At 33.8% G+C, this 16460-nt stretch overlaps 1 protein-coding gene across 1 annotated transcript; it reads left to right on the top strand.

The window, feature by feature from the left end:
- The first annotated feature begins 939 nt into the window (after nucleotides 1-939).
- Nucleotides 940-2715, top strand: LOC134259776 (acidic fibroblast growth factor intracellular-binding protein B-like). Its single transcript, XM_062742381.1, has 4 exons — nucleotides 940-1048; nucleotides 1512-1598; nucleotides 1855-1952; nucleotides 2215-2715. The coding sequence occupies exons 1-4, from the start codon at nucleotides 1007-1009 to the stop codon at nucleotides 2294-2296; spliced, it is 309 nt and encodes a 102-aa protein (XP_062598365.1). The 5' UTR covers nucleotides 940-1006; the 3' UTR covers nucleotides 2297-2715.
- Nucleotides 2716-16460: the final 13745 nt, after the last annotated feature.

The raw sequence follows: 16460 nt of genomic DNA, 5'->3' as shown, positions 1-16460 counted from the left end.
TATAAAGCAGCCTGGTAACATTGTAAAGCAACCTGTAACATTATAAGGCACCCTGGTAACATTGTAAAGCAACCTGTAACATTATAAGGCACCCTGGTAACATTGTAAAGCAACTGGTAACACTAAGGTAACCTGGTACACTGTAAGAGCCAGTACACACAGTAAGTTTTGCCTTATAAGTCATGGAACATAAGTTCTAGTCTTACTGTGAGTACATCTGTAATACATGTTTTTCAGGCCTTAGAAGTGTGACTTACAAATAGAATACTGCTTTATTTCTTGATACAAAACATAGCTGACATTTTTTCTCAATCAATAGAAACCTTTCGCCCAAATGTCAATCTGTTTTTATCAAACCATACACTTGGATATATAGAAGTAAACACACAAAGTAGTTTTGAATATGATAAGATTTACACTGTAAAGCAACATATTTAGACTGTCAAGCAACATATTAAGACTTTAAAGCAACCTGTAAACACTGTAAACAGCCTTTTTATGTTGTAAAGCAACTTGTTAACACTGTAAAGTAGCTGATTAACACTGTTAACAATGAAATGCAACCTGTAAACACTGTAAAACAACCTATTTACATTGTAAAGCAACCTTTTAACATGGTAAGGTAATCTATTGCTTGACACTGTAAAGCAACCTGTAAACTTATTACAATAAGGCAACCTGTAAACATTGTAGGGCAACCAATGTTTTTCAGTGGTAAAAACATATATAGGAGGTCAACAATTTTCTCAGTAATATTACTCTCAAGATTTTGTCTGAGCAGATTTGGATATTTTGAAATTGTCTACCATTTTTCATTATAATTTACAATGTGCTTGATTTAGAAAATAATAATAAGTTTAATCTCAATTTAGAATTGTTAAGGAAAATGGACATTTCTTCATTGTGTCCACTACACTATACACTATTATTGTGTATTATATTAAGACTTTTTAAATTATTCTTTTAAATATTTAGGCAAGTACTCAGTCATCTTAAGCAGCAGAGCATGGCTAAGAAATCGAGACAGATTGTGGAGGAATCCTTTAAGGTAATCTTCCTTCATCTTTTTGTGCTCTTTGTCACTTTTATGAATGATATCTCATTTTTCAGCAATTGCAATTGGTTGTTACATTTCTCTAATTATAGAAACTAATTGTAGTTGTCTATTAATTTATGCAGATGAATTGTCTCTCGTTCCTTGATTTATGCGGTATTTATAAAACATGTTTAGGAACTAATTTTAAATTTATAGGTCACTTGCATCAGTCAAATGAACTTTTTCATTACATGTACTTTCCAATAAATTGCTGTTTATGAAAATTCTTTATTTTATTTTAAAAAAAACATATGACAAATGTATGTTTTAAAGTAGGTTCATGTCCGAGAGAGTGTTATCAAGGTACCCATGTTACTGAGGTAACATCTAGGGCTCATATGTCTCAGGTAATATGCACACATTAGATTATTATTTTAGGGCTTGGATATTGAAATGATTTTTTTTTTCATTAAAGAACTGGACAAAAGCAATCATAAACATCGCTTGTGGCTTGAATCACAGTAAGGATGTGAGAGACATTTTTCTAGACTTGGTAGAGAAGGTAAGCCAGTTATAAAGAACATAGCACAGTGTGTTCATCTGGTGGGGAAAAAAAATAAGTGAATTATAAACAGATCAATTATCTATCAGAAAATATAAAAAGTGTCTGATGTTTCTTTTTTTGTTCTTTTGTTTCTTATGGTTGAAATTGATACCCTTGCTATTAAAAGATCATAACAAATAATCAAGCATGATTGACTTGACATATTAATATTCATTGAAATGAAACAATTTCAATTCATGTCCCCTGTTTACAGGTGACAGAGCCCTGCCTAGCTGGGGGTCTCACTGCTCCAGACATGAACACATTCCTCAATGCCTACAAGGACACTATTGTCAAAATGGACGTCTTCAGGTTAATATTCTATTTAATTTTAGGAAAAAACTGTTGATAGTTCATAAAAACTATACAGATTTTATTGTTTTAAAAATGTCCTGATAGGGGACTGGATAAAAATTAAACTTCCCTGTAACTGAGATTTCCATAATATGAGCCCCTTATAGGCAAACTACTGAAACTTGGAACTTGGGCAATTATTTGTTCATTGTTTTTTTTTCCTGGGAGGAGAATTATTGGGTTGATTTTTTAATAGATAATCTGTTTTTTTTTATTACAGACACCAGCCTCATATGTTAGTGGTTTGGGACAGGTACATGAAGACTCTAATTCTTTGTGTACTACAGATCTACCATACCTGACAGTCATTAATACAGGTCCAATATAAGACAAACAAGTTCACAGATGGCTGCTGGTGTTACCTGTAACTGATAATTCTCTGTAGTTAAGCACATACCTGAGAACAAATGTTTATTATTCAGTGTATATTCATATAATAGTGAGGTGGAAATGGATGATAGGTATCAAGATCACAAGATGTCATGCCTAGAGTCAAGGGAGTCCACTGTTCAAACAAATGTCTATTTTATAAAGTGATGTTCACTTGTGTATTTGTCTGATTTTATCAAAACTCTGCAATAAGATGTGTGTTAATGTGTGTTAATGAATCATAATTGATTCAATTATTATTTTGATGAACATGGGAAACTGTCTGAAATGTTCAGAGATTTTTGTTGTACAGATGTATTGTTAGAAATTAAATTTCAAGGACGTCTTTAAAGTTTTGTCCTGAATTTAGTAATATTTTTTTTTAATATTGAAGCAAGAGGAAGCCTTGGGCTGACTGTTCATTGATTGATGTTTTGACAGATGAAGTCTTTAGTTTGTTTATTGACTCTATAAATCATGACTGCCTCTAGGCAAATCAGACCGTGAAATCAAAATACAGAAAAAGTAACATCTGTGGAATACAACTGACCAATGAACCATTACTTTTATGAAAATTAAAGTGGATATTTTAAGGAGGCTGGGATTCAACAGAGTAACCATTAGATATAACTAAATTTTTTTTTTGATATATCTTAAGCTGCCAACTATCATTTGGCAAAGAAAACATTCATACATTTTACCCGGTAGTTTCAAAATTTGTTCATTTTGTGTATCTTTAAAGGGAGCTCTTCTTTCAAATGAGGTTAGTTTAGTCTAAAAATGGCCACAATCACCCAGGCCTCAATAACTGTACTTGGACCTTCATTGCCTGACGTCACGGCGTCAGGCTGTATAAGGATTCGCAGTACAGTTAAGGCAACATTTTCTATAAAAAGTCATGGAATCCGATACATATAATGTTTCACAGTTTTATTTTTGAGAAAGACACTCTAGTTAAAATAGCTATTTCTTATCTTGAAGAGTATGTCCATCGCTTTTCACATCGGTATTTTTTGACATCATGTGACCCCCTGAAGTCACGTGGGCTCCGATTTTAGGTCAAGAAATAAGATGTCAAATTTAACCAAAAAGTGCAAGGGCAAGGCAAACAAAAAATTCAGGGGTTCAAAATTTTTTTTGTCATGGTCAAGTCCAGGACTTAAAGAGTAAATTTTAGGCAAGTCCGAGGAAGAAATTTGAAAGTCCATATTAACCTATACATCATTAAATTTATGTTACTTATAATTTATTTTCATTTGTTGCATTGAATGAATAAAGACTATATGTATTAATATATGTTTTATTTTTCCTCCATAAACTGTCATATAGTCATACATGAGTATTTCAAAAGTACCAGACTGATAGATTATTGGTACATTGAAATAACTTTTACAAATACTCACTACTGAATAAACCATCTGTTACAATAAATAGAAATTAGAATGTGTTGTAAGTCACAGCTAAAACCGAAATTTAACAAACTTATTGCCGTTTGTCATATAGGAGGAAACATGAGAAAATGCGTAAAAGCAAGAGTCTAACCGCAACGGAAAATAAAAAGACGGATTGTATTTTCAAAACGTTCGTAATGTTTTATGGGTATTTTAACGCCCACAAACCCACATTTTTACGTAATACATTTAAGAATTTGCTTTATTTTTAACTTTACGATCATTTTTTTAACTTATAAGAAAAGATAGACAAGAAACAGCCAAGTCCAAGGACTTTGGTGAATTCTAAATGCCGAGTCCGGATCCGGAATTTGTTAGTCCGGGACGTCGGGCTTGAGGAATTTTGAACCCCTGTTGTAGATTATAATTATTTTTAATGTTTTTTTTCACAGTGGCAACACCAATCAAATAATCCGTTACATTTACATTTTCTTCTTACTCTTTTTCTGTAATATAATAAAATTGTTATTTAGACCCTGTCATATCTCCCATTAGGCAGTTTGCTTACTTTATCAGTCTCAGACTATTTTAAGATGAGGAGATCTAATTCTAGATGCCATCTATAAACGTATTCGTCTGTGTAAATACAACATTGATACATTGCTGTATGTAAGAGATATGCTAGCTGCAGATCAACTTCGAATTCTGATAAGTGAAAATCTCAAATCATGTTAAGTTCAACTTACTATACGGTGAAGTTAATAGTTGATAGGATAACCAGCTTGATCAGAAATTTGCGAAAACCCGTTTAGAAATGCAGTTAAAGTAAGTACATTGGTTATATTTATTTTAATAAAAGTACAAGATATGCTAAAAGTGTCCTGGTATTAAATATCAGAAGTTGGAAACTAGAAACCTCTAACGAGACTTAATTCTGCTTTTACATCCTGTCATAAGCTTCATGCATTTCTAATCGTATGGAACCGGATTAAAATTGCATGTAGGTGGAGTAATGTTTCTACAGAATTTTTAAGTTTTTTCCTTATTTTAAGTAATTATGGTGAAACTAGAAATCAGAAACCAATACACAGAACGGTTGATTTTAGAATGGTTTGTTGGAGTAGTTTTTTTGAAAGAATTCCATAGAGGGATATCTTAGTGATGTATAATCTTCTGGTCTCTATCTGATGTATAATCTCTTCTGGTCTTTATCAGAATTTACTAGCGCTAATATTTATTGTGATTTTAACAAACAACTTGTTTAGATATAATTGCTTAAATAGAACATTTAGCGAAAATTCAAACTTGTGTATCTGATTTGCATAATGACGAAGCGTCGATATCAACAAGATCGACATTTCCATTTTTTTTACCTAAATGCCTTACATGTTAAGATACTTTAATAATAGCTGTGCCGTTGCTCTCAAATAAAACATTAAATCAATTACACTAATTTACTCGATCTACTTAAGACCAAACGAATTAATGAGCAGTGGTTATAAAGTATGGTTTAGAGTCGCAGGTTCGAAGCCCACTGCGGAACGTGGCCACCGGTCGTTTGGAGGAGACCGTTTAACCGTTAACTTGTTTCGCAGAAAGCATGGACACGGAAAAAGTCCTATAAATGCTAAATAATGAGTGTCGAGTAAACTGCAGGTGTAAAATGGCAGTCCTCCACCGGTAAGTTGTGGCATTTCCAAATAAGTGAACAATTTTTCGCGAGGGACTTAATCAAAAAAAAAAATTTAAAGAAACAACCAAATAAACGAGGCAATCATCACAAGAGAGCATTATTTGATTTAATGGAATATTTGAGTTAATTTTAAAGGAGTTATTATAATCAAAGAAGCGACTAATTCAGGTACAAACGTATAAATTTTATAAATATCAAGGTAGTTATCTTTATTCATTTTAAATATGAATTGATAGCTATCTCCCGGGTCCATTATATTCTTATCGTAAAGCGAAAGTTTTTTTTTTTTACCTCAAAATTGCCGTAAATTTATCTACAGTAGGAAATGCTAAAACGATTTTAATTGTAGATAGCACGGAAGCCCGGGGATTAAAATCACTAATAATAAAGATTGGCGCTTAATTTTGGAAAACATGTGCACCTGCTGATAAGAGTTTATCGTAGATTTTTTGTAATTACAATTGTGAGGATTTTGCACCAAGAGTATTGAGCTTTAAGTGTTAGGTGGTTGTGTCGAATCAATTTCCAGGGATTTTAATGCGAAGAAAGAAGTTGTTCGACAGACAGGAAGCAGCCGAATCGAGCAGTCATTGATATTAACGTTTTTGAGCAGTTGTGATGAAGTTATAACTCAAGCGACAGTCGGAACTAAGATGCTTTTCTTATCTTTGTTTGAAATCTCGCATGCGAATATTTCGGTTAATCAGAAGCGTAGAAAATTGATTTAATGGCACAGAAAAGGAAATACGGCATACGATATCGAGATATTAAAAAACAAATACTAGCATCCCATTTGATATTTTCTATTCAGTGTGAAAAATTGAGCGCTGCTGTTTTCACCGAAGAGATATATTGACCCAATCAAGGACTGCAGATGAGTTCAAATTAATGGACTTTTTGTGTTTTCTTTCCAAACTCGTTAACCGTCCAATTAAAAAGAAGAGCTGTGCTTTTTCTTCTTGATTCAACTTGAGTCTGTGTTGAGTTCACTGAAAATAAAGAGCAGTATGTTTGTATCTAAGTAAAATTTGTGTATTTAACTTTTAAAAATGAACAATACCAGAGTTAGGGGTGCAAACCAAATTCCTTCAAACGTTCTCATTTATCCAGATGTGTAAACATGTATGTGTCTTCAGGAATGGGTAATGAATAATTGAATTAAGACCAATATAACGGATCCCGTTTGTTAAATTTGTTTATTTGTTCAACATCCTTTCAAAAACTTTTCACACCGAACGTTAACACTTGTCAGTGGAGGGCGGAAACTTTAGACCAGGAGCCCGTTTTACACATGAACTTACGACTAAGACCAAATATTTTATTTAGTTGATTTAGAATTTTGTAAAATTAATGATTCTGTTTCACATTGTTAACATAAAATATCTTGTAAAATTCTTTTTAACAAGATGTGTTTGTGAAACACTGATGTCCCCGTATGGCAGTTTATGGCGTTATGAAGTTTCTCAAATGCAAGTCAAACTTCAAGGTCAAAAATTCAAAATTGTCGGTAACCAAGGGAAGATCTTGTCATAAGGAATAAACCTTTGAAATATGAAAGCCCTGGCTAGTACTAACTGTTCGAAAGTTATGACCAAGGATAAAGTTTTTTAAAAGTGGGTAAAACTCTAAGATCAAGGTCAAAAATATTTTAACATGTACCCATTGAAAGGTCTTGTTACAATGAATACACTTGTGAAGTATGAAAGCGCTAGCACAAACTGTTTAAAAGAAACTTACGGCCTAGGATGAAGTTTGGTATTTATTTTGTTAAAGCAGGCCAAACTCTAATGTCAAGAGGCCATATTTGGTGGTACCAAAAGAAGGGTCTTGTCACAAGAAATACACCAGTGAAATAAGAAAGCCACATCCCCACCTTCTGGGCTAGGTTCAAGTTGACAAACGACAGACAGACAGGACAAAAACATAATACCCCCCTGGATCTTAAACTTTCGATCCAGGGGCATAAACACATTTGATCTTAGTCGTAAGTTCTTTTGTAGAACGGTTTCTTGTACTCGGCGATCAATGTCCTTGAGAAGTGAAGGCAGCACGCACCTACTGCCACAATGGACATCTGTTTTAGCTCTTCTGCATCACTGGTTCAAGTGAGTTTTTCTGATACAAAATATGTCCGCTGTCTGCCGTCCCATTTATTTTAAACTTAGAGGGGAGCATTCTTAGGTATTGTATATTAAATACATTGACCACCAGGGGTTGTCATGTGGACCCACAATAGATTATCAAAGATTAACATAGGAAATATCATTGAAAATCTCCTCCTAAAGAACAAAGGTCCATGATTGAGCATAGATATTAATACGTAGCCTTCATCAGAATGTTTATATTCAAGTTCCGTTAACCACCCCCCCCCCCCCCCCCCAAGTCGCCACAATGGGCATTAAATGTTGACATAGGAATGCTAGATGTAATTATTAAAACCTCTTCAAGAACAGCAAAGCATTAAATACATCTCGATATTTGGATCTGGCGACAGTTCTTTCCATATGCGTCAATTGAAAGCAGCGCTCTGATTGGTTGCTTTCTGTAGATAACTCGTACACAAAATATAAACTGTAAGGATTGACATGCTTAGTGAAGGATATTTAACATGTTTATATAAATAAATATAACCAAATATAGTAAAATACGTACAATGAAACCACAGCTGTATTTTTCAATGCCATCACGACAGTTTGATTTTCCCTCCGTTTTGGTGCACTAAATTAAAGAGCTACTTTGTGTACGAGTTATTTACAGAAAGCAACCAATCAGAGCCCTGCATTCAATTTACGCCGGAAATTCATATGGAAAGAACTGTCGCCAGATCCAAATATCGAGACAAGAGGTTAGTTATATGACTAACGGTACGCGTTGATTAGAATTTGACTGAAGAATATTAAAATTGAATCTATACTCCACTCACTCCTACTTGGTCCGCAACGAAAGTCGCCCAGAAACAAGATAGAAAGTCCGGTCAAAATTTGTAGTAGCGAATTTCCTATTTTTAGATTCCTCCCTTGTGTATTTTTATGGTAGGGGTAACTTTATTAAAAGAAGATAAATATTTCGTGACAAGCCCCTGTGATTTGATGCGAAAAACATCTAGCATGATTGTTCATAAATGCACAGAAAACATTCACACATAGTATAAGACTGCGATAGAGTCTGTCATTCAGAAAAAAAAATATTCTCAACCGTCAAATAAATAATTAAGTTGAAATTATTATGCCCCTGGATCGAAAGATCCCGGAGGTATATTGTTTTGTCCTGTCTGTCTGTTTGTCTCTTGTCAGTCTGTTGTCAACATTAACCTAGCCCATAATTACTGAGTGGCTCTGCATTTTGTAAAAATCCCAAAATATCTCCTTAAACAGCATTCCAGTCAGATTGTTGAAATTTCCTTAGGTAAACGCAACGGAAGTGCATAGAGAATGTTTCACTTATTACGATAACGCCCGAGAGAGTGTTGGCCTGATGTAATAATCACTCTCGGGTGTTATCATATTAGGTAATAGGCACTTCCGTTGCGTTTACCTACGAAAATGTCAACGTTCTGACTGGAATGCTGTTTAAGGAGATATTGTGGGATTCTTACGAAATGCAGAGTCAATTCGATAGCATTGAATGAGACATAAATATATGTAGAGACAGTGTGGACCGACATTTTAGGTGAAAATGAAATAAATACTTCTTTTAAACCCAGAAAGACCAGTGGGGGTACAACGTAAACAAACCGGAATGGCATACCTTTTTCTCTTCTAATGTACATGTATAGTGGGTTATATTTTTGTGGAGCGATTACTTTCGGGTTTTACGATTTTTTTTACTATTGTGAACATGATGAATAAGTACACTGTACTTTCCTAAATGGGATTTGAACATGCGACTTAAGGAATAACTCCTTGCTCCGCGACTCTTGAGCAAACGCTTCAACCACTTCTATATGTATTACGCTCTGCGTAAATCGTAACGTACATGTACTGGCAAATAGCTTAATGTAGTACCCAACACAGCGACTCTAAATGCCAATCTAAACAAACACTAATAAATAAAAATAAATAACCAGAACAAAGTGTAATGATACTAAGATAACGAAATACACTGTATAACATCAGCATCACCTCGTTTTAAAGCTTTAAATTCGAGACAAGTTCTGCGATTGCGTAAATTCAGTCACTTGTAACGTTTATAACTGTTAGAAGAATAGTCGGTGTCTATTTTTTGATGATTATTGTTATTTAATATGAAATATTTCTTTAGTTTGTACTATTTTCTAGATGAAATGAAAGTTATTGAAACCTTTGATGGAAAACGTTTCCAAAGTTGTGTTTATTTGACTTGCAATACACCTGCAAAATGCATCATCCTTATTTCAATTTTCGAAATCAGGCAAGGCAAAATAAAATACTTCAAAATAACAAAAGGCCCATGGTCCACATTGCTAACCTGAGTTACTTGATTCATACTATTTACCAGATTTCCTCCATGTAATATCTATTGTGACCCCACCATACCCCCGATGGTCATGATTTAAACATTTAGAACCTAAACTACTTAGGATGCTTCCACATAATTTTCAGCTTTTCTGACCCAGTGGTTTTTGAAAAGATTTTAAAAATATTTTTTCTATAATATATATCAATGTAAAATTTGGATTCCCTATTTAGGCCCCGCCCGACCCCCAGGGGTCATGATATGAACAATTTAGAACCTACACTAGCCCTTGATGCTGTCAAACAAGTTTAAGCTTTTCTAGACAGATGGTTCTTGAAAGGAAGAAGATTTTAAAAGAATTTTCCTATACATTGCAATGTGGAATTTGGATTCCCTATATTGTGATCACACCCTATTCTCGGGGGTCATGACTTTAGCAATTTAGAATCTACACTACCTCTGGATGCTTCCACATTTGTTTCAGCTTTTCTGCCCCAGTGGTTTTTGAGAAAAAGATTCTTCCCGTATATTTCAATTTAAAACTTGGATTCCCTATTGTGGACCTGCCCTACTCCCGGGGCTCATGATCATAACAACTAAGAATCTACACTTCTCCAGAATGCTTCCATATAAATTTCAGCTTTTCTGGCCCAGTAGTTCTTGGAAAGATTTTTAAAGATTTTTCCTATATATTTCAATAAAAAAAATGGATTCCTTATTGTTACCAGCCCCATTCCTGGGGGTTATGATTTTAAAAATTGATAATAAACTACACCAAGACGCATCCACATGATTTCGGCTTTTCTGGCCGAGTGGTTCTTGAGGTGAAGATTTTCTGATGACCCAACCCAATTTTTGTCTTTTCTTGATTATGGGGTCCCTTGGAAGGGGACCTGGCCCTTTATGTTAACAATTTAACCCCCCTTGACCCAAGGATGCTTTGTATTAAGTTTTGGGAAAATGGCCTTGTGGAATTTGATAAGAAGATGAAAATGTGAAAAGTTTACAGACAGACGGACAGACAGCAAGTGATCAGAAAAGTTCACTTGAGCTCTCAGCTCAGGTGACCTTAAAAGAAGGTAAAAATTGTTTTTATCGACTCTTTTTACAGAATCTTTCACAAAGTTTTATTTCTACTGGTAGAGCTTTTTAAAAAAGCTTACCGTCTTTAGCAACAATCTAACAGTAAACGGATCTACACCTATTAGGCCGTATAATTCTTTTCAATTTCTTGATTTTGTATTTCTGCATTAGCTTTTTACTGGCATTAGCCCTACCACGGTTGTCGCTCGGTCATCTCCGTAAACTTTGACTGGCCGAGAGCTTTCGGCAAATCTCGGCTAATTCCATTCCCTTCTTCAATCAAGATAGGGGAAAAGAATAATAACAAATTGTAAAGACTGCAAGCAATAAAAATCAAATTTTATTTATAATGAAATTAAAGAGATCTTTTTATTTATTGCTATACAAAAAATCATGTTATAAGGAATTAATTACTGCTGATTTTGTTATTCGTTTTGTCATTTTTTTAAGATTGAAAATCTTGCAAAATTGTTAAGTCGTACGAAAATTAGATCATCAGAAAGTTATCTCCCTTACCTTGAACAGCATTTTAACCAATGAAATAAATGAAAATTTTCTCATCATGCATTTTCAACCAGTCACAAAAGAGAGGAAGTGCATAGTCCGAAGACTTTAAAATACTTCAACTGTATAATACCGTCTTCCAAGGAAGACGGTAATTAATTGATAAAAAGGATACCGTAGAAAAAATGTTAAGGTCTGTATAAAACAGATTTAGTGTTCATAATTGCTGTTTTGGTATCGGATGAATTTTTCAGACACCCTCTTGTCATATTTTTAAAAAATACATTTGATCAAAGTCAGTCAATTTTAATCAGTAAGGTATCCTTGCATGTCTTACCTAGAGGATGGGATTCAAATTAGGAAAGGTCAAAATCGCTAGTGCTTTTCAATCGAGAATCTGTGGGCCAGCTGGAATGACTCACTTTAAGTGTTCGGTGTTGTGCAAATTCAAGCCAATGCAAACCATAGCACATAGGCCCATAATAGAGTATAGGTAAAATCTTATTAGAACCCTCCATAATACACTCTAGAGATTGATTATCTCAAGTGATCTCCGATCTGCCATTAGAGCTAAAATAAAAATAATCGAAATCTAGACGAAGTGTACTTTGCTCAAATTGTGGACATTAAAAAATGTCCTTGTAATTCATTAAACACTATACCCTTCAGCCACGTAGCATCGATTTTGAAAGTGGGTAGTATAAGTAAGGTTTAGAAAAAAGTGGGGGGGGGGGGCAGGCCCCCCGGTTGCTACGTGCCTGCCCTTCTATCATTCGTATTTCTGTTCATCAGTATTTCTTTTTTTTTTTGACTGGGGTAAATGCCAAATACTTGCTAACCTATCACTAGTTCTCTGCCCTTGATTCCAGTCGCTGCCGCTAGGAATTAACCAATGTCAGGGTACCACTATTTTCAGTAGGGATCAGGAAATCTTAAAACGTTCGTTTTAAATTTTACTTAGACATTAAAAAACATATACATTGTACATAAAAAGACATATCGCCGATATATAATCAACTAACAATAGTAACCTCCAGTTCATATTTCGACGTCGACAGACTATCTCAGTGAATTAGAAATAAAACAGCACAGTTTGCCACATCTATTTCATATTTGGATGTTTGACTGAAGACGATAAGGGCCGACTAACAACTCGATTGAATGATCATGATAAACGAGATGAAATCAGTTTTTCCACAGTACTATCTTGTTCCGCTTTCACTACTTAATTGATACTCAAAAGAATGCTTCGAATATGATCGATTTTTAATCTAATCAATCTCCTGACAAATTAGTTGAGGTTATAAGAGTTCCACTAACCTCGTTAAAATTCGGTTTTTTTAATTCTGTTGTCATTATAGTGACCTTGTAAGCCTTGAGTCGTAATTTGGATGACATGTAAAATACCAATTGTAAGATCTTTGTTTTTAAACTGAACTTGATTACGGACTGTTCAGTTTTACCTGATCAATAAATAGGACTCAAGGAGGGTGTGGCCCGGTCAACAGGGGGATGTTTACTCACACTAGGCAAATGATTGCACCTCTGGAATTTCAGGAGTCAGTGTTTCATGTTATGTAAGATTTGAATTGTCTGAATTTTTTTTTGGATCGATCACTATTCGTTATCTTCGCATGTTTTCATTAATTTATGTCATAAAAAAAAACATGCGACAAGGTCATCAACACCATCATCATGTCTTCCACAATTTGCAAAGCAGTTAAGGAACTGAAACAAAAGAGAAAAATCTCTCCCCTCACACCAAACCCCCATATAGTATATACAGTTATATAACGAACTAGCCTGATCATTTGATTAAAATATTAATATACACATGAAACAACTCTACAGTTCTCTTGATTCGTATCAATTGACACAAACTCCTAGAATATTTCTATGGGCGTCTGACAAAGTATGCCATGAGGAATATTTTGAAACGTTAAAGCTCAGCAGTTTAATGTGAAAGGAATTATTGACCAATTTACAGGATAGTGCAAAAATTGCAATCCTAGCAGGCATTCAGAAATTCTATCTGCTTAAAAAAAAGATGTTGCATGTCACTGGCTTAATTTTTTTTTCTTTTTTAATACAAAACTAAAACAAAAATATTAAAAGCTTAATGCATCTGTCAGGTTTTTCTATAATAAATAAAACTGTAAATTCAAGGAAATAGTTACAGAACATATTAGGCTGACTGGTAAATAATTTGATTTAAGGCAAAACGTACATACGTATTCTATGATACGGCCAGACAAAACTCAATGTACATGTAGTAATGTAAAAGTGAAGTGGGTTTAATATGAGTGATATTAAAAAATACATGAAGAAAAATTTCTTTCGTGCATTTTCAATATATCAATCATCTTCAACTCTGTAATCTAAACCCATCATCTAGGGACATGAAACATCATTTCTCGTAAACTGTGTTATGTATTTATTCATAATTATAAACAGTTTGTTAAATATTCAGAAGGTGCAACGCATTTCCAGTACATACTCAATGTAATTGCGCCCAAGGGTATATATAAAATTTTATCCAGTATTATCAATTCTAAAACGAGACAAACAGGTTGGTTTTCTTAATAAAAGCATTTATTAAATAATGTATTTTTATTTTTTTTTTAGAAATTTTTACCTACTAAATTAAATTCTTAAGTCTTAATCTATGACTCAAAGGATTATAAAAAATAGAAAATGTATTTCCACTTTATAACCAGTTGTGCACCCCATACCACAGGAACCACTGACCCTGGGGCTACATATTTCAAAATTTTGGACATTTTATCATAAATTTTATTTCATCATAAATGGTTGATTAATACCAAAGAGCAGATTTCAAAGCATTAATTCTAATTTATTTTCAGACTATTTAACCCCCCCCGGTTCCCTGTCCCAGGGGCCCTAAAATTAACCATTCTGCTAGATGCACTTTCTTCATCATAGATATCATTTGCATAATACCCAGGAGCAAAGGAAAAGAATTTCAAAGAAATCATGCATTTTCACTAATATAATCATTAGAGCCCAATTTTGGAAGAAGCATCCTTCGTCATAACTACATCTATGAACAGAGTTCATTCAATTTACTTTAATACCGAGGAGCAGAGAAGATTTTTATAGAATTTATGCATTTTCAATGTATAATCAATAAAGCCCCTCCCTAACACCAGATCCCCTGATCCAGGGGCCATGGGCCATGAAATTAACAATTATGGAAGAAGCAATCTTAGTATATCACATTGTAAGTACCCAGGAGCAGAGGAGAAGGCTTTCACAGAATTAATGTATTTTCACTATAAAATCAATAGAGCCCCGCCCTATCACCAGATCCCCTGACCAAGGAGCCATGAAATTCACAATTTTGGAAGAAATACTCTACATCATCATAACTATATACTTAGTTTGTTCAATACCCAGGAGCGAATAAGTTTTTAAAAGAATTAATGTATTTTCTTTATATAATAACCCCCCCCCCCTACACCATAACCCATGGCCATGAAATTCACAATTTTGCTCATTATAACTATATACTAAGTTAGTTTATGTAATATCCAAGAGCAGAGAAGATTTTTTAAAGAATTATTGCATTTTCACTAGAGCCCTAACACCAGAACCCCTGACCCTGGAGCCATGAATTTCACAATTTGGAGAAGACTCACTTCTTATTTCAATCATTCCAACAGTTTGAATGCTTGATGTCCAGGAGTAAAGATTTTTAGCCGGGCTTTCTGTAAGCAAAGTCCTTGCTATAGGCATCATGATCGACCGTCTTACTATAAGGTAAACAAAAAAACCAAACAGCGTCAAAACAGACGCTTCCGATAAACAAAATAAACCCATTGCGAGACGATATTCAAACAAATATTTTTAATATCCCAATCGTTGGAAAGGTAATGATCAATATATTTGCTTGAGAGTTAAACTGAAGAGATATTTGCTTTATTGGGATAATCTTGATATAACCAATTTGTGCACATACGCTACTGAATGCATATTGTAACCGAACTATTTTCAGTAGCGCGGGCTTTTCGAAATGTTGAAACTGTTGAAGCTGTTTTGATTTTTAGCAAATAAATAGTATAGTGAATTGGTATTTTATGAATCAACATGCGTGAAGTCTATAAATTACACATGTGCATTATTTTAACTACTATTTCAAGACTGAATTTTTAAATTATGAGAAAAAATACTTATCAAATAGAAAATATGAAAGAATTTCTTGGAAATGTTATTTATAATTTTTTTTAAATCATAGCATATCTTGGGGTCTGGAATGTTAATTTTTAGCCGGGCTTATTGCACAAAGAGTAATTGCCGGCTTTGAATTAAGTGATTGAATTGGATATTTTACAAATCCCATTTTAAAGTTACCATGCAAAAATGTTTTCCTTTCAACCACAAGATAATGCAAAAGCCAGGAACAAGCAACAAAAATGCCGCGATGTTTTATCTATATAAAACATTAGTAGTAATGACTTTGAAAACTTCATCACCAAGTTTGAAGAACATAGTTCATTAGCGTAAGGATTTTTGATAATCTGTTATGTAGTTCTACAACAAATACGTGGTAAAGCACAGAAAACTTAGACTAAATGTATTGTTTACATTCAGAAGTTGACTTCCAACATATCTAAATTATCTGAGGAGATACCAAAGTTGAACTGTACTATGTATTTAAAAACTTTTGGCAGTGTCTTATAATTTACACTGATAGTTTTAAAATACTTAGTATTTTTTTCATCAGAATATAAACGTGATTCATGTAAAAAATTCATTCCACTCTGTTGTAAGTGAGCCCGGCTCTCTGTACGTCTGAGTACTTTGATTATTACAGGTATATAAGATATTGTTTTAAATCATAATCATACAAACTTTACCTGTTGAAAATCAATAACTAAAAGGAAAAAAAAATTAAATACATGTATGTACTAATTTTGGATCAGACAATAAACTCGAGCAATTAAAGCCCGGCTTTCAGTTCTTTCAATACTT

The sequence above is a fragment of the Saccostrea cucullata genome, unplaced genomic scaffold, assembly GCF_032062105.1.
Source record: "Saccostrea cucullata isolate Sc308-1 unplaced genomic scaffold, CSIRO_AGI_Scuc_v1 ctg12375, whole genome shotgun sequence".
In the NCBI taxonomy this organism is placed as follows: domain Eukaryota; kingdom Metazoa; phylum Mollusca; class Bivalvia; order Ostreida; family Ostreidae; genus Saccostrea; species Saccostrea cuccullata.
This window is presented reverse-complemented; position numbering and strand designations above follow the sequence as displayed.

Coding starts and splice junctions, on each gene's coding strand:
- LOC134259776 (XM_062742381.1), top strand. CDS start 1,007: ATGGCTAAGAAATCGAGACAGATTGTGGAGGAATCCTTTAAG. Junction 1,599..1,854: donor TTCTAGACTTGGTAGAGAAG/GTAAGCCAGTTA, acceptor CCCTGTTTACAG/GTGACAGAGCCCTGCCTAGC. Junction 1,953..2,214: donor GTCAAAATGGACGTCTTCAG/GTTAATATTCTA, acceptor TTTTTATTACAG/ACACCAGCCTCATATGTTAG.